This window comes from Parus major, chromosome 10 (genome assembly GCF_001522545.3).
Source record: "Parus major isolate Abel chromosome 10, Parus_major1.1, whole genome shotgun sequence".
Lineage (NCBI taxonomy): Eukaryota > Metazoa > Chordata > Aves > Passeriformes > Paridae > Parus > Parus major.
Genome location: NC_031779.1, coordinates 13,982,100 through 14,001,843, shown reverse-complemented (window position 1 = coordinate 14,001,843; position 19,744 = coordinate 13,982,100). Strand labels below are relative to the sequence as shown.

Sequence of the window (19,744 nt, the reverse complement as noted above, 5' to 3'; positions counted from 1 at the left end):
CAAAAACCCACACCATTTCCAGGTGCAATTCACAGTGACAGAGACAGTAAATTGGTGACAAACTAGGGAACTAAAACCAGAGTCCCAATTCTCATTCCACTCTTATTCCAGTGGGACTTCAGTCATTCTTTTCCTTTTTACAAAAGCTAATCCACTCCCAGTAGGGAAAAAAAAAATCTCAACATCCCCTAATACTTTCTTGCTTTACTTTGAGGAAAAGACTGAAACAAAAGCAGGAGGAGGACAACAATTCAGGGCAAATTCCAACTCTCTTGATAAAAGCTGGCAGTTCTCCTTATTCCTCTGGCCAGACCACACTGCATTTCCCAGTTTTCTCCTTCTGGCTGCAGCACTGCTACCCAATGCTACCAGCTCTGTCTTTGCTAAGTGGGCTATGAGGAGCAGAGGGTATGGTGAAAGAACAAATCCATCATTCCAGCCTTGAGCATCCAGAAGAAAATAGCATCCAAGTACAAAATGCTGAGACCAGCATCAGCAGAGTAGCCTCCAATACTGACAGTCATAGTGAAGGGAAAAAAAAAAAATCCCAAAATAAAAATAGGGCTGCTAACTGAACTGTCAACATGCAGATTCTTAGCTAGAGAACAACAGGAACACAACTGCATTTTATCCAGGGTGGCTGCAGCCCAGCCAGCACAGCCCAAACTCTTACTATGACATTGGCTGTGACCTTAAAAAGACCAACTACAAAATCAGCATTAGTACAGCAGAGATCTTACCTGCATTTATACAAAACAAAGCCCTGCCCATGGCTAAAATCATTCCCTTACCCTCCATGCTCCACTTTTATGGGACTTCCTGCATATAAGGTTTAACCTGACTAAACTTGCAGTTTCTATATGGGATGTTCCCAGTGCCCTTGTAACTCTGGGATAAAAACACTGTATTGCCCATATTTCCTTTCACAATCCTGTTCCCCAGCAGACCAACCATCACCACTCCCAGACACTGTTTGTCCAGAGTTACATAAAACGTTGTAAAAGACACCACAAGTCCCTGTAAAATACTGTTGTCACGTGAAAAGGCTGTGAGGATTATAAAAGTCCCTGTGTGCTGATGCCAGGTTGATCACTCTAGAGCACAGCCCATGTGGATCCTGTTTAAGAGCAGGGACATGGGCCATGGGATGGTGCAGCAGCACAGCAGCTTCAGATGGACATCATCTAGCTAAAACACAGCAGGGAAACACCAGGAACCCACAGCTGTGAAGCTGCTACTTCCTGACCCCTGTCAACTTACACAGCTGTACAGTCAGGGATGGAGGGAGTCGACTAAGAGCGTATTTAGTTTAAAAAAGCTTCTAACTCAAGATCAAAACGGTTACCAGGAAGCAAAGACAGCAGCCAGTAACACTCATGCAGACAGGATAGAGCAGATCATGCAGCCTGACCCCAAGAAGTCACTGGTGTGAAATCACCCACAGGAGCAGACAGGTGCAGAGCAGGCACAAGGACAGAGGCAGGGCCAGCACTGTAACCATGGCACATTGCCAGCAGCCAGGAAAACGGGAATGGCACTGAAATGACAGCTTCCTATGGCAATGTGCCTGCCTGCCACCCTTATGTGCACACATCTGTCCCTCAGCAGGTCACTGGGGCTCTGACCAGCCAGCACTTCAACTGCAGCACTGTACTCAGCCTTCTGAGTGCTTTGCTGCCTTCTTCCATGACTCCCAGTTCACATACTCCAGACATCTCCCACTCAGTTTTCGACAGCAGCTCCACTAAGATGTAGCTCTTGGACAGATTAACTGCGTGGCTGCTGTTTCTCCACAAATTCATGCTCCTCCAGACTGGGTCTATACCAGATCAGTCAACTGGATCACTGAAAACTACACCAGTTTGGGCAGCTGCACTCCTTGCTCACGGAGAAAGCAGGCTGGGCATCTAGAAAAGATCACGTAACCCAGCCTTCTGGCTTTCTGTGAACACACTGCAACATACAACAACTAGAAGTGATTAAAACCTGTAGCATGTTTGCACTGTCTCCTTCTCTTACTGAGCCACGCCAGGCTGCACACACACATTTGGATCAGATGACTGATATCAAACAGGCCTGGGCTAAAGGGGCCTCCTAACACCACCCCAAAACTCTCTTCAATGATTAAAAAAGGAAAATGTCTCAAATAATGCACACAGTGATAAATGACCCATATCAAAGAAAAAGAAATCAATCACCACCTTAAAATTTTCCAGCCAAAGCAATTTGTATTGCAATTTTTGTAACTAAATCCAAGGAAGCTTATGCCGTGCCATTCTGCACTTATTTCAATAATACATGCTCACATTCATCATTCCTGTCTGTCCCAAATCTACAGACTTCAGCCTTTCTGAACCAAGGTAAATTTGTTTTCTCTATAGGCCATTTATTTTATATTAGTGCTCAGCAAAAATACAATCCGCAGACCTGCTTTACCCTATTGCCCCAGTTTATCACTAAGAAATGAACTGAAGGCTGGGAGCACTGTTATGGAGTCAGAGACACAGTACATTGAAAATGAATATCATATTGTTCGTATCTCCAATGATCAAGTCATATTCACCCACAGAGTCTACAGTTAAGTTCATTGTACTAATAATACTGGGTTATATATAGAAAACACATTGACTTTATGCCTGAAGGGCCTTTTCAAAAGGCTTCTTTTTAATGTAAAATACATTTTCTCAGTTATGTGGTAAGAGATTGGACTTGAAGAGACATGTCTGCAGTGCTACAGGGTGTAAAATAATTGCCTGGCAACTAAGTTCCCAAAGGAAAACAAACACAAACCATCTCCCACAGTCTCCATTACAGAGCTGGGAAACACAAGATTCCTTGAAAAGCCTAAGGGACCATGCCAGAAGTGCTGCACCTTCCAGGTGTGTCCACCCACTTCTTCAGGTGTCACCCTGTCCTCTCTTCCAGAAGCTGTGCAGGATGGGGAAAATGTGATCCCATCACTGGGAGACTTCACAGATCTTCTGTAGAGCTGGTCCCCAGGGGCTCGGTCACCCTCCTTCCCACAGCCACCAGGCTCAGGCTTCAAACCCAAGGGAGCACTACTGATCTTCTGCTCTGACATCCTCCTGCTCCACAGTTCCAGCCTTGAGATGGATCACTTGCGGTTGAGCCAAACTTCTACAAGTTTTACAAACTTTACAGGGCAGCCACCTCCTTGGCATTTTTCCTGCTCCTTCCCCATCAGATGGCTGGGAAGAGGGCAACAACTTTAATGCCTTTTGTCCAAACCCAGGCAACAGCTGTTCTTTCTGCTCCTCACCCCACTGAATTAATGAGGGCATCAGGACCTCCTGTCTCAGGCTGCTGATCACTTGTTTGGACACCTTTCCTGGTCCAGTCAGTAGAAACTTAAAATACATTTTCACTGCAGATGCCAACACCTGTGCTGGCTTTGGGCACACGAACATAAGGGAAAGCAAAAAAAAGGTGGTGATACGAACACACCCAAGCTGGCTCTGCTCAAGGTCTGGAAATCATCCCTGCATAGAAATTTGCATTCACATGACAGGGATAATGGATGTCACAGCTGAACCCCTGCTGAAAGTAGGGTGTTATTAGCTTGGCTCTTGCTGCATGTGCCTGTGCTGTTTCTAGGCCAGCACTCGAAAAATCTGCAAGTTACTGTACTGGTGCCATGAGGAGTTTGCAGCTTGGATCTGTGCCTCACTGGTGTGAAAAATTCATTTCATATTCTAGTGACCAGCTCTGAGGTTACTGACACAATCCAAATTAAGCACATGTTCAAGGTCAGGATTTTCAGGTCCTGAGAAGAGAGGGTACTGCACCATGCAGCAAGAGAAACAGCACATCACACTTCTAGCTGAGGCAAGGCACACATTTTTGGCAAAGTACTTCTCTCTGGCTTTGAGCAGAAAACTTTCCTGCCATCTCTTGTAGCCCACTGTGCATGTCCTCACCACATTTCAGCAGCCACAGCATCCTGTGCCACTGGCCCTTGGCCAACACACAAGGCACAAAACAAGTGTACCTGGGCACCTTTCGCAGGGTTTCACAGCTGTGCCACAAACACAGTGATGCTCCAGGCTGTTGCACACTGCAAACAGAGCAAAGAGTACTCAGCACCCCTGGAACATATCCTGTTTGGTCAGAAGTAGATACATCAGTGCAAAGCCACAGTTTGTTTCAAAATAGCTTAAACCAGAAAAAAAGCCACCTGCTTCTGAAAGGTAAATGTGCATTTTCCACTGCTCTGGTGAAACTGGGATCCACCCAGACCAAATACACTGCATAAAAACCCAACCTCTAAGCCAGGCACTCACTGCACAAACAGCCACGCAGGCAGGGCAGTTAATACCTTCCTCATCTTCTTCCTTCAGATCCTGCATGGGACACAATGGGCTGACCCCCTTTCCCAGCTCTCCCGAGGAAGGGCAGGCGCAGTGCCCCATTTACAGCAGTGTGAACAAAAAGATCTCTGGGGTGTTATTTGCAGCTACCCCCTCACGTTCATCATGGAAAGTCAGCCTGAGTCACCAACAGCTCAGAGCAGACCCAGGTACAGAGCCAGGCCACACAGACCTGCCTCAGCAGAACTCGAAAGGCTTTTTCTGCTGCTCTGGAAGAGATGCACACCACAGCCAAAATCTAGTTTCTTAACCTTTTAAAGTCCCAGCCTACAGCGATACTATAATCACAACCACAGACTTGTGTCCACACAAGCTTTCTGCCTCCAAGTCTGCTGTTCAATACTGACCTCACTGTGTGAAAGCAGGTGGTATTTTAGTCCCTGACAAGGTATCTACATAAAAACACCCAGTGCCAGAACCCATTTTTAGCACAAACTTTCCTTGAGTAGCACACTTACAACAGAGCCAGTAGATATTTGAATCCTTACTTATTTTTAAATGTTATGTCATTTTCCCTGGCAGCCAAATAACACATCATAAACATGCAAAGAAGCACAAACCTCAACCCTGTAGCTGCATTTCTGCATGCTTTAAAAACTGTAGCACAGAACAGCGCTGCTGGCACATTTCAGACCTGGAGGATGAAGAATTCCATGTGGAATAAGTGCGCAGCAGGGGCTGGTGAGCAGGGGCAGACAATCTCTCTGTCAAAGTAAACAGCCAAGGGAAAGCTGCTGGAACATCTCTGACACATTATGGATCTCTTTTCTTTTTTCCTGTGGCCAGCAAGTAGGTGTACAAAGCCAGATGAAAAGGAATTCAAAGTGTATAATTTAAATGTAGGCCCCTATAGCACTCCCAGCCACATACAGAACTGGCAGCAAGGTTCATACATGGGGCTGGAACTCTGCAAAATGGGCACCATCATGCTGGGTTCCAGCTGAGAGGAGGAGATGAAATTCATGTCCCTGGAAGACTCTTAACAGGAAAAATCCCCCTTCCTATATACTACCACATGGACTGTGTACTACCACTGGAGAGGCACAATCCCAAGCTGTCACACTGCAACACCCTCCCTTCTCCACCTCCACAGCTGAATGCAGGTTTGCTTGTTCATTTAATAAAACACTTCCTAACACAACACTTCCTTGCCTGCAGAGAAGGCTTTCTGCTATAAACAGGGCACTTACCATGCAGAAACCATAATGCAAGCCTGATGAGGAAACCTGTCACGTGAAGGGCTTCACGTTATCTTAATTTATGATCATGAGCTGAACTTGGGGCTAAGGGCTGCACCTGAGCTGTGCCACAGTGCAGATGAAGCAGCAAGGCCTGTGGAGCTGGTTGCTGAAGCATTCCCATGAACCAGGGCAGAAGTGACACAGGCAGGACACTCAGAGGCAGCATTAATAAAAGCTTTGAAGGAAGCTGAGTTCAGTTTTCACGGCTGGAGGACAACGGTGATTATATAAAGGCTGTGTGCTGGGAGAGGAGCTTTCCTGACAAGCCCTACTACTTTTCTCCTCTTCTGCTATCTCTTTTGCTCTACTCCCCATCCAGCAGAAAGGATGCCTGGCTGCAGCAAATGGGAATTTGGCTTAGGGAGAAGTTTGAGGCTTTTCTCATCAACCAGCGCATCAAATGCTTAAATTTAGTACGCCTTGGGATGTAGGAAGCCATTTAAAAGGGAAACAACAAAATGGCCACATTGTTCTGCCATTCCACAGCACTTTGTGACAACTCATAAAAGAAATACTGAATCACTGTAAAGTTCTGCACGTGGAATTGGGGTCTCTCTAGCACCCAACCAGCAACACCCCAAGCTTGCCCCAGAGCCACATGTGCTGCTTGCTTATCCCCACCTCACACCCTGCTGCCCACACAAGCACTGTCCGTGTCACCCTGCTGCCTTGCTAACTAACACCCTCCTACAAAGCTGTTCACAAACAACTCATTTCTCCTTTTCACTGTGTTTCTGTGCAGTGCCAAGGGTACAAACAGGAACCTTGTGCTGGCTGTTGCCAAACTTCTCACTAAAGGGAGAGGCAGGCTGGGAGGTGAGCAAGGAGAGCCATGGTGTAAACAGGCAAGTCATGGTTTGAAGGTGATCTTAAATCTATTTACTGTAGAATCACCAGACCCTGAAAAACTTTAATGAGCACATGCAAGGAAAACACAAGTTCTCACCTCTTCTATTTACCTATCAGAGTCTGACACAAGCAAAAGCACAATAGGAGAGGGGTTCCCACAGAGGATCACCGCTCCTAGGGACATACCAAATTCTGGGAGGAATCCATCATTTAGGCACTAGAGAGTGGGAATTCAACATTCAGCATTCTACACAAAGCCAGAGACATCCACTAACTAATGGTTACTGCAGCCAACATGAGCGCTCTCTCTTCTCTCCTTGAACTTTCCCAGTCTGGGTTCTCTCAACCTCCACAGCCACTTCAAATCCCACATTTTCATCTTCTTCCAGTTCTTCACTCATCCTTTGCAGACAGCTTCTACATGAAGTTAATTCTCTTTATACTCAGCTTCTCCCTGGTTCCTGCCTCCCCAAGGTACTAATTACAATACAATTTATTAGCCAGGCACATAACATTTAGACTCTAATTCTGCCCTGCTTTAAAGGAAGCTAGACACCACTGAGTCAGTAACAGGGAAGGATATTTTTCAAAAGCGCTTTAGTGGCTTTGGAACAAGAGCCCCATTTTCAAAGAGACACTTGGAGTAAGTCACTTCTGTCAATGACAGTATGGCTCAGAAAACATCCTTGAAAATAACACCCTCAGGCTCTTTTAAAATCCATCACTTACCAAAGAGTGTGTAAAGCACTCTTTTCTAGTCAAGCCTCAAACTGCAAAAGGCTAAATGTTTCAGTCCTGACATTTCAGGCAGGTGTGAAGGAAGGAGGGAAGGAAACCATTCAGCAGCAAGGCAGCATCATCACAGGTAGAACAGCACAAAGTTACCACCCCATTTATTAATTTAGTTGTGATAACTGCTAGAGACCCGGTTCAGGGCCCAAGCCTGGGGCCTCTTTCATCCCAGTCACCATCACTGGAGCAGCTCAGAGCCCTAGATCACCAGATGACCATGGAACTTGATGACAGCACAGGCAGCACATTTGTTGATTGAAAAAGCCCAAAGAAGGCTTGGAGATGTCCATGACAAAGCCAGGAAATAAGCCCAGGCATGCCTGATTTGCACCTTCACCACAAAATACAAATAATAGCTGTTCCTCAGCCAGCAAGCATTACCCCATGGGCTAAGCCATCCTCTCCCAAGTCTGCCACATGTCACATTGTCCAAATGTGAAGAAATCCAGATTTCTCTGGGCACAAATATTGGTCTAGACTGATGGAGTCAGTCTGGACATGACAGGTGAGGACAGCCAGCTGCAAAGTAAGAGCTTAGCTTGAAAACATTACCCACATGTGGCAGGAATGTTCCTCTATTCCTGCCAAGATGCCACCATCAAGAGAATCTACCTCACCAGTACTGGTTCAGAGGAATCAAGTTGCTGTTCCTCCATAATTTAATCTCTGAGTTTGAACAGTGGGGGTGAGGAGGAAGTCGGGGAAATACACAGTGACAAGACTCCTGGAAACACTCCATGAACCTAATATTTTGTGACACTGTCTGGATACCCAGAGTTCTGAACACAATTAGGATGCTGAGAATCAAATTGAAAGTGTCTGAATCTATGAACTATATGGGGTAAAAAAAGAAGAAATCAAATGTTATTTTAGTTTCTTTTGCACTTCCAGTGTAGTGAAGTTCTGAGCACCTCTTAAAGATCCCATTCCTTGAGGCCTCAGAGTGATCCCTTACAGAAATCCATAAAGACTTGATCAACAGTAATTTGGGTTCAAGTACTGAAGTAACCAGACACACTCCATTCATGTCAAAAGACCTGGTTAGCTAAAGCAGAAGACCACACTTTGCCACAAGCTATTTTCAGAACATTTTTGTCCCTTTTGGCCAACCACTCTCCCCAGCTGTAAAGCCAACTCAGAGCAAGTCAGTTTGAACATGGAGATACAGAAGTATTTACTGGAAACACTATAGGAGAGCCTGGGAAAAAAAAAACTTCCATGCATGAGACCACACAACCCTATACCAAATCCCAGAAAGAACTCTGCATCCAGGTTTATCTCCCAGTTGTTACCCTGCTAACCAACTGCTCACTGCATAGCTGCCCACAGATACCAAAGATGCAGTCTATTAATGTGGGAGTATCTGGAAAACTTGGATAATGACAGGGGACCCTGGGCACTGTTCAGGGATAGACTTCAAAAGTTTGCAATCTGAAAACACACAGAACTGATTCTAGAGGCTGCATCCAGTATTTCCCAAGAGTCATTATATACAGCTCCAGTAATTCATTAGGGATCTATTTAAATAAGAAGGCAAAATAAAAATTCTGGCAAAAAGCTTGTCCAGCACTGAATTAAGCTGAATAATTCAAATCAATGAATGCCATCTTAAATAAGGGAGGCTACACCATAAGGCCCAAATGCTTCCAAAAGAAAAAGCAAGAAAAAAATTTAAACTTCTGCCTTCTTGCTAAGTGCAAGAACTGAGATTAAGTGCAACACAGGAGCCTTGATGCATCCTAAGCCATGGAAAACACTGAACTTCTGTACATGGTCAGCATCTGAGAAACCTTGTGCCAAATGACACAGCAAACCCATAAAACTGTGCCTCTAGCACATGGCTTGCTAGTGTGGCTTTACTTCAGTAGCTATCAAATAACTCCCAGGCTGATTTTGGAATCCACTCATTCACACAGTGATTTGTCAATGCAGAAGAGGCCTCAATTAGGCAAATTAACTCACCTAAGTGAATGGTTTATCTAGCTCCATGGAATACCTGAAAACTTTCAGCATTTGCTCTCAAGCTCTCTGAAGCTGGTAGTCTTTGAATCCCAAAGATTGTGGGAAACCTTTTCAGTAACCCTAAGCAGCTCCTTTGAGTTACAATTTTTTAATAGTATTAAATATCACAGACTATAGAAAGAGAACTAAGAAAACCCAAAACCCAACCTAGACGATTATTTAGGTTGCATTGTGACCCAAGGGCTGACCCAAGCAGCCATGTGGTTTTGGTATCACATTTTGATAGCTAAAATAGAAACTTGTGGTCCAAGCACCCCTCTTTGGACCAGAGCTGGAGACCACAAGACAAGGCAGGTTCCTGCAGGAACACAGCTGAGCTCAGTGGGCATTCCTTGCACTGAGCACCTTGGATGAGACCATCTCCAGGATCACCCAAACAGCCACCACTGCCCTTCACAAACAAGCACCCCTAGACAAGGCATCCCTTCAGCTGAAGCTCCTGTCCCTCAGCCAGCAGCTGCACTGACTTCAGACATAAGGACCTGCATTATAACTAGCCATAGGCAGCAGGAAACAAAGTGTGCATCTCATGCAGAGGCTGAAAGGCCCATTGTAATTAACCACTCTCAGCCCTGTACGCTGGACAAGACAAAAACAAAACCCACAGTTTTCCTTTGCTGGTAAGCCCTAAAAACACTGCCCACTATTTCTCAGAAAGGGCCTGTACGTCCAGCACTTTCTCTACCACAAGCTACAGCATTTGGCACAGGCTATGGGAAGGCTGAGTCCCACAAAAATCACATTTTACAGACAGTGCCTGCAGGACAGAAAGAACACCACCAAGTTTTGCTTCTCCTTGGGCTGAACCTTGCTGCCCAGTGGGACAAAAACCAGTAAGTGATCACTAAGTGCAGTCAGGATCCAAGCACAGGGGAAACCATTTACACAACAGCAGCCAACACTTCTGCAAAGAGCACATCAGTGCTCAAACATGATTAATGGCTTACTTTAGCTCATGGCGAGGGTGGATGCTCTCCCAGCAGAGCACAGGGAGGATCTGATAGAGACATACTCCCAGAGAGCCTAGGGGGAAAAAAAAAGGGGTGGGATGGTGGGAATATGGTGTTTTGAATTTTGGCTTTGTTTTAAACATCTAAATCTATTTTAACTGGCAATGAAAATTAATTTTCCCAGGTCAAGTCTGTTTTATCCCTGACAGTAATTGCTTTATCTCAACCCACAAGCTTTTTCACCTCATTTTCTGCCCCCTCTGTGTTGATCAGGGAGTGAGAGAGAAGCTGGGTGAGGATCTGGCTGCAGACCAAGGTTAACACACTACCACAACATCTCACCAAGCTAGGTGGACACCCTTTAACAAGAAAAGTGTTAAAGTTTGAAAAATAACTTGAAGAAAATAGCTTTCCTAAATCACAACAATTAAAGCTCTTCCTGCAGCTCAGTCAGATGATGAGAAGCAAGCTGTATTGACTGTAAGGACTGAAAAACTGGAAGTCTTAAGTATTTCCTCCTTAAAAATCAAACCTTAGTTATATACTGAAATTTTTCTGTTCTTTCCAAATTACTGCATAAGAAAGGATCCATCCCTAATTTGGCACCTCAATGCATCATCATACAACACTCAGACCATGCCAGGATGAGAACTGAGCATGTTTCCAGCCAACTGATACTTATCAGCAGGGTACAAGAAGCCATAGGACACCACCAGAGGCATTCCCCTTTGGTGTTTTTCAAAATAATTTTCTTTCAGTCAGTATTTTAGCTTCTCCCTTGGAAAGTTTTAAATGCTTGCCCTCTTCTCTCTTGGCATTTCTCAGTGCAGACAGGCACATGAGCACATCCACCTCTGGTGCTTTTCAGAGGTACAGGGACTTGCTCTGCTACTGTCCCATGCAAGGCACATTGCAGTCCACCTGCAGCTCCCTTCAGAGATTCCTTTCAAGCCAAAGCCTGAGGTTTAGTCCACATTTCAGCACCAAAATGCTCCCAAGCAAAGCTCTGGTCTCCTGCTAATGATGTGCCAAACTATGTTTGCACGAAGCTGAGAAGTGGAAAGAGGTAGCAATTATTTCATATCCTCCTTTTCAGAAATAAAAAACATGAACTCCAGACAATCTTTCTGCAGCCCTTCCTGGTAAAGTTCCACCAGAGAAAACAAATACCATTCATTGTTTAACAGGACAGGTTGCAAAACTATTAAGTTACTATGTTTTCTCACTCCCTGTTCTTCCTTTGGAGAATTAAAGGGATGAAATAAATCTGAAACTACAGAAAACTCAGAACTCTGTCCTGCTGTGGCAAACAGGCCCACCACTGCTATCCCCTGGCCATGCTGTGTTTGAACATAGGTGCTCCTGCCAACTGAGAGCTTGAAAAGCTCCATCTAACACATGTTCCAAGAGGACATCAGGAAAAATACTTACTTTTCACCTTAAACATAAAACCATAGAGAAATTCCTCTGTTTTAGTAATGCAGAGGGCACCACTACCTGCCACCCTCCACTGGAAAGCAATTCCACATTGTTTCATGTTCTCCAGGCCTTAAAATGTTAGGTATCATCCTAAAATACACACATGAAACATGCATTTTAAGGGGGATTCTTCTATATTCATCCAAACCCAATGCTGATTTCAATTCAGCCAAAAGTCTTTCAGTGGGGGACAAAAAAAAAAAGAAGTATGCCACAAATATACCACTATTCATCTTTGAAAAATGAAAAGTGAAACATTTCTGAAAGGTTTCTGTATTCTTCCACACCCACACCACACATCTCTTCTCAACAGCCAAGCTTTCAGTTTCCTTATGGCAGTGTTTGTAGCTGCCTTTAAATAAAAAACAACTAAAGGAAATGTTGGATTCAGACACAAACATCAAAGCACCAAAAAACAAACCTGCCACAGCTGCTTCAGAAACTGGGTGAGTCATGAATACCTCAATACAACTGAATTCCAGGTTCTGTCAAAAACTTCATTTGATGGAACACCATAAAACTCAATTTAAAGTCTTTTTTTTTTCATTTTCTGTAAACTAAGGAATTATGAATTATACTGGTGAACAGCCTGGTGTTTCAAAAAATATTAAAAATAAGTCAGTTCCAACAATCCTTGCCCAGGAAACAGTTGTAGCATGGAATAACAACTCCTGTGCTCCCACACCAGCCCTCATCTAAGAGCCACTGTGCCTGCAAACACACAAAAATCATCCAGGTGATAGCTGCATACACCAAGATGGCAATAAAACAAATACAGGGAAATCAGCTGGCTGCTTGGTCAGGTTTTCAAAGGCTGCTATGAAGGGAGAGGCAACAAGCAAATTCCTTTTTTTCTTGAAAACAACAATGATGATAAACATTCAAGCAAACCAGAAACAAGTATTTTCCTTTTGCACTGCAGTCATCTAAAATAAATGATAGTGCTCAGGCACTGCTGCAGCAGAAGCTCAGTAAAAGATCTTCAACTCCAATTCAGTGGGCACTGTGCAATAGCAGGAGGGGGCTGCCTGCCTCACTTCAGCAGGGAATACTCAGGTGGCAAAATGCTGAAGCACATCAAGAATAAGGCTGAGAAAAAAAAAAAAAATATGCTAACTGGAGAGCTTAGAAAATCTGATTTTAGTTCTGATGTGTTTCCTAGTTTGCTGAGTGAGGAGAGGCAGATCCAGACCTGTGCTCTAGGTCCTTACCTCTGTATGGTTACAACAGCATATCTGCTTTACATCTGGGGAAAAGGAACATTCCTTTTCTCCATCCTCTCAAACAGAAACAGCTTGGATGCAGGGACCAGCTCTCTGAACGCTACAGAATGCTTCCCATAAGTGGGCAGAGCCCTCCCAGCACGGATGGGAGGAGTGCCAGACACCCCAGGAGCTTCCTGAACAGCCTGCAATCACTATTGATCCTATTGACAGCACATGGAGCAGGCACTGAGAAATCTCCCCTCGGTGGAGCAGACACCACTATTTGCTTTGCACTGCCTCTCTACAAAGAGACAGAGCATCTAGTGGTTGTTCCAAGGTGACCTGGAGACAGGACTCTTGGGGTTCTAGTCCTGGTTTTGCTGCAGAGCTATAATGAAGCCTTGTAAATCAAAATCACTGGCCCATTTTTCTGTGCAATAGGAAAAATTAAGTCTTCCAAACTTCACTGGAGCACTTAAAGCAGATACTACACAAAGTACTATCACGTTTATTTCAACTTCTTTGTTTGATGCTTAAAATACAACATTTGTAGCTTTGTCTGGTGTTGATCAGGAGACAAAGCTACACTAATTCATCCAAGGTGCAACCTCACCCACTAAATAGTTTGCAATTGTTTCATCTTCCTGTGAAGGAACAGCAGGAGACCAAGGAGTCTACAAGTAAGAATTAGAATACACAGAGGATAAATTCTTCTTGAACTGCAGAATAACCCTTCTGAAGCAATAAATATACATTCCTGTAGCAGACAGAAGTTGGCTGTTGGTCCTTTACAATATCCTGAAAGTAAGGGAAAATAAAGCCCATACAAACCTGATAGACAGCCCTTTCTGGGAAACAGGGGTGCCAGAGATGGGCAGGGATCACAGCTCCACTGAGCTCTCTCTGGGACAGGGGCTACAGGACCTGAAGAATCACACTGCATAAAGTTCCTAAACACAAATGGCACAGCCTTTCAAACCAGTGCATTCTCTGCTCTAATCCAAGATCCCTTTAAACCTCAGCTGCAGGAACACTGCAGCCATTAAACCACACAGAGCCTGTCACACAAGCACCCTGCAAGAGCTGGAGGGATTCTGGAAGCAAAGGCTGGCCAGAAGAAATGAGACCTTGGTTTTATGATGGACATTTCTAACCGTTCTTTCTTTCAGGGCTTACAAACATCACTTGGCCCTTACAGAGAAATGCAAGAACTGCCAAACTTTCTGTTAAAAAATAATAGAAACACTAAAATCAATTAGTCCACATTTAGACATCCAAGTGCATTTTGCCTTTAAATGCATTTAACCAAGAAGACATCAGACTGTAAATTGCAAATTTCACCTAATACATAATGTAAGAGATAAGCATGTTACCTCTACACCGTTTCATCTATTAGTAGCAGATTAAAAATAACCCTTTCTCCTAATCAACTCATACATGCCAGTTAACAAATTTTCTTGGTACTCCAAAATCCACACTTGGATTGGAATTTGTTTCTATAACTTTAAATAAAGTTTTTATATTAATGTGTCCATGCCACACTCCTGATGCACACCCCACAGGAGCCTGAAAGCATCAGAACTCAGAGCTGGATCTGGCTTCTGCTCCACCCTGCAGTCAGAGGACCCCCAAAAAATATCAAAAGGCTTCTTTGAGAAGAAATATGAACGTAGTCAAAAGATCTAGTTTAGAATAACTTTCTGTGCAACTCAGCTGCAGAACAGACAATATTCTCTAATGGGAAAGGCACACTAGAAACAACTTTCCAGAAATAACATTGCCAGCGAAGATATATTAAGGGAAAATGAACGGTAAGCAATAACCAGCCAATGCCTGGCAATATTCATCCCCACTAAAATGTTTATTTTCACTCCATGGGTTTCTTCCCCTTTAACTACCCCAGTGACCAATAAATTATGAACATTACAGCTAATTTATTCCTTAGCACAGCTGAGGATGGAGAGAAGAAAAAAAAGAAAGCAGTATTTTCAAGCTGATTCTTATTCTAGGAAAAGAAATACTTTATTAAAAACAATAATAAATTAAAAAGGAAAAACTGCTTTTGTAGTTAACTCTGCCTATGCCTAAGCCATTCAGATTCTGCTGCTGCCAACCCATCAAATGTTTTATCAATAGCTTCAGAAACAGAATCAAGCTCTTAATCTCTGCCTCAGTTTCCCCACCTGTGACACTTCTCCCACCCCATCCATTCAGACTGCAAATACACAAAGGCAAATTCTATTGTGCAGCACCAAGGACAACAGAAAGCTCTGGAGCACTGCAGTATTCCAAAAACTGACTTTAATGACATCCTCCATGCAGATCTTGCCAGATTTCAAGGAGGTTTTGATCATGTCTGTACCACAGAACACATTATTGTATTTGTTATATTTAACTTTGGAGAGAAAGGGGTTGCACAGCAAAACAACTTTAAAAAATCCAAGGGACAGATTCTGCTGTTAACCCCTCAGCTCCCAGCAGTTCATCACACAGGGCCCCTACTTCTGTCTGTTCCACCAGGAACCCTTTGGTGATTAACTTCTGTATTTATCTTTGATATTTATATTCCTCCTGAAGATGCAATTTCTAGGTTTTCATTGATATCTCAAACCTCAGCAGCAATAAAACTGCACAGAAGGAGCCTTACCCAGAGACCCCATACACACTCTCACCTGGAGTCACACAGCACTGATTTTACTGCAGACACTTAGTTCAGAGAGTTTTTGTGGGCTACAGTCAAGCAGTGCTGCATGGGCAAAGCTCTCCCCAGGAAGTTAAGCATGGCTCAAAAGTTTTCATTCAGCAAAACAAGAAACAATTTGGCATTCATTCCCACGCAAACACCAATGCACCCTCCTTGGGAGGGACCAATTATTTTCCTTTCCATCCCATGCTCAGGCCAGTCATCCTCTATCACTTGATAAAACACATGAATAGCTGCATTCAAAGCTGTAGCAAACAGAGACAGCTCAGTAAAGCTCTGTAAAAACAGCTCCCCAGAGCACACCACAGAACTGGTTCCCAACACGCTTCCCATATGCATGCCCTTTATCTAAAGAAGCCCATGACTTTGGCAGATGTTGGATGCTTGCAACTAGGTCAGTCTGAACCAGAACGAGTGGAGGCTAAAGGCTAGGGAGAGAAATTAAACTGCGCTCCTGCTCCACAAACTGTGGCTGTCAAACCGAGAGCTCCCTGCCTTCTGCTCATGCAATGATTTCACCACTGGCTAGGCAAAAGATTTGACTGGCAGGGTGATGAAATGCCTCAGCGATGAACCGCCAGGAGCACTTGGAACGTTATTACCAGTGAAAATATTCCAAAATATAGCGCACGTAGGAATTCACGGGGAGGGAGGTAGACAGGCAGCAAGGTGTTGCCAAGGTATGTGAATCAGCCCTATGGAAATCCTCATCGCTGCACGGCTGGCATGACTGATCACACTGCTGCATCCACCCAAAAGGCTCCAGCTGGAGAACAGAGGCTCCAGCCCTTCCCTCCTGGTGCCATCTGCACCACTCACCCTCAGCTCTTTAATCCACTGCCCAGCGCTGCAGGAGAGCAACTGCAGGTGGAAATCAGCTGGGCTTTTAAAAGTTACTGCAAAATTCCTGAGTAACTTCCGCAGCAGGAATGCCTGCAGACTACGAGCAGCATTATCCCCACTGCCACTGCAGTTGCTGGGAAATTCAAGTTTCCAAAAGCACGCAGGAGTAATTAGATGAAGCCAAATAAATGTGTACACAAAACCTTACACGAATATGCAAATAATAGGGTGTATTCAACAGCCCCAGAAATTAAAGCAGCAGCGCAGGCTTGTATTTGCATAAACTATGCAGGATATGGCACCAAGTAATTTTGGAACAAGTGCATTTTGAAAACAGCAAGCATAATAATAGACAAATATTTTGGAACGTGACATTGATCAAATACTCCCTAAAACTTCACATGAAGAACCTCAGAGACATCGCACTATTTAAACACAGACATCTACTGCTGGCATCCTGGGGTATTTTCACTGCTGAGTTCTGTGGGAAAAGAATTGGACTTTATATAGATCTTTATCAGCATTTATTATTTATAAAGCCCTGTTGGCAAGCACAATGTTTTATGAACAAATAAAAGTGAATGATCCTTGCTTAAAAACCACATAATGAATGAATGTATACTTTGTGCATATATTCAAGCGGTTGCTGCTAGTCTATTGCAGTGAACATGGAAAATGGGAGGTTTTTACATCTCTAAAAAGAAATAACAATAGCCACTTCTAAATGTACTGACATAAAAGCCCAATCCAAACTGAGCTCTTCAATTACTCCTGAGAAGCCAAGCCCCTGACTTATTTTCTTAGCTAGCTGAGTTTCTGCTCTCATGGTCTCCCAGTGCCAAACAAGACAAAATCTGAGGAAACCAACTTGTCGCCCTATAAGGCAAAAAAAAAGGTTTCTCTTCCTGAGTTACAAATAACTAGGGAAAGTCACACATGTGGCCAAGGAAAGCAGAAACATGAATACAGAACTCCCCCACTGCTGACAGGCTAAAATTAGTAGTTTATTCAACTGCCCAGAACTACACACTGTGCCTGTCCTATGCAGCATCTCCCTATTTGTCTGTCTTTCTGTTTGCTCTCCACTTTGTCTCGCCTGCTAATTTGTCCCTGGGGGAGCAGCCCAGCAGCCACCACCGAGCCCCACTCATCCCAGAGGCCCGAGCAAATGAATTTACACTTGCAGCTACACCTGGGCAACTCTGCAGTGCCTCCACTGATTGCACCCCATGGCAGCACCCGAGAGCAGCCCTTGGCCCCACAGGACACTCGGTCTGCAAAAAGGATTAAGTCCTCCAGGCATCTTTGCTGCTCGTGCTCTCAGTCCCTTGCAGCACCTGTAAGCACAGCGCTGGGCAGGTCTGCTTTGAGCACAAATTCACCCTGCAATGGCAATTCCACATTTGCATCTGCTCACTGTATGAAGAGCTCCATGGCATTTGCAATGACGGCAGATAAATTATACAGGGAACAGAGGAACACTTTCCCAGTGCAGCTGGGCCACTGCTTATGCATGCTAGGGATTGTTTTGAGTTTAGTTTGCTTTTTTTTCTTTCCCCTCACTGCCCAGTCCTGCTGGCCATGGGACACACTGTCATGCTGCTCAGGACACAGACCTGGGGAAAGGCAGAGAGCAGAGACAGCAGCACCTCAGTCGAGTTCATCCCTTGGAGGAGGGAGGACTCTGGGAATCGCAGTGCTCATTTCCAGGCAGTGGGGCTGGCATGTGTGAAACACTCCAAACGAGCAGCGACGCCTCTCCGGTATGAAGCACACCCCAGGAGTTGGGGAGAACAGGAAAAGAAATGCTAAACTGGTGAGGAGTGAGCAATGCAAAGGAGTTTGAGGAAAATGCCACACGAGGGACTAATGCTGCTGATCCTACGCGAAACACCCCAGCGAAGCGCGCTGATATACAGTCCTCTAGCAGATCCATACATTCCTGGCACACCGGTGCCCACTGGGTGACATCAACCGTGGGCTCTTCCTTGACTATTACTTTGAGGAAGGATTATCCTACACTCATTCACACTGACAGCTCATTTTGCAAGTAACTCATCGGAAACAATGTATTTACTTACTGAGGTGTTACTCACATGAAACAGGCATGTTCCTGCCAGGCACCTACAAATTAAGTTATATCCACGTATACTTCACCTAGGGTATGGGACTGCCGAATTTATCTCATCAGATGTGATGCAGTTTCCCTTGGAATTACAACTATGCTTCAAACTAAACTTGTGTTTTATTATATGGAGATGAATTCTAATTTCCATTTCTTATTAAGAGGGAGTATTAACCATGGTTAGTTTAGTCACATACCTTGAAAAATTATAGATCACGTTCAGTACAAATTTGCATAAGTAGTTTGAGCATGTGAGAGAAGCAATGCTAAATACTGAATACAAGTACCAAATGCAGAGTTCTTACATTTACTGTAGAATATATTATGTGTATGGCCTCAAAAAGCCTCAGAGATTACGAATACATTTCTTTTCCATGGAAACTATAATTCTCAAATCCAGCAAGCTATTTTGAGAAATTTAAATCACAGAAATTTATACACTTACATCTGCTGGAAGCAGAACATTTCCACAGGCTGTACACTTCAAGGCACAAGCACAGCCGTATGGACATCTTCCCAACTCTTCTACTACACTTCTGCCTCTGACACCACATCTCACTATGCAGATTTAGCGCTAAAGTCTTATTTGGATTGTTCTGTACCCAGCACCGGGACTTTCGGGGCCGCTGCGCTTTGCACCGCTGCATCACTTAAGAGGATGAGGAGAAAGCGGTAACGCGGGAGGCACGAAATAAATGCCACACTAGCTTCTGCCGGTATTTATTCAGTGTGAAGTGGAAAGGCTGGCGCTGGAGCCGAGTGTCCGGCCAGCCGGAGCCCGGCGTCGGTGCCAGCCCGCCCCGGGCATGGCCGCGCTCCGGGCGCTCCGAGTGCCGCGGACCGGCCGCACAAGTTGGGCGGCAGCGGGTGGGTGACCCCTCGGCACTGCTGAGTCATTTCAGCCGCCGAACGCCGGGCTGCCCTGACCCCCTCCCCGGGCTGGGGGGCTGCCCGCAGAGCCGCCCCGGCGCCGGGGAAACTTCCCCTGCGCTCCCCGCCCGCGGCTCAGCCCGGCCGGCGCGGGAGGCTGCGGGCCGGCCGCACTCACCAGGTAGGCTCCCACCGTGCCCTGGGCCAGCATCAGGGCGCACTCGGACACCAGGAAGAGCTGGATGCTGGAGAAGCAGGAGACCTTCCTCCGCCGCC

At 44.9% G+C, this 19,744-nt stretch overlaps 1 protein-coding gene across 1 annotated transcript in view; it reads right to left on the bottom strand.

Annotated features, from left to right (window-relative positions):
- The window catches only part of SLCO3A1 (solute carrier organic anion transporter family member 3A1), a 136,423-nt gene extending 116,685 nt beyond the window's left edge, over positions 1-19,738 (bottom strand). Inside the window, exon 1 of the mRNA XM_033516968.1 lies at positions 19,647-19,738. Coding sequence (XP_033372859.1) covers positions 19,647-19,679 — 33 coding nt within the window. The 5' untranslated portion in view covers positions 19,680-19,738. The remainder of the gene's footprint in view (positions 1-19,646) is intronic.
- Positions 19,739-19,744: the final 6 nt, after the last annotated feature.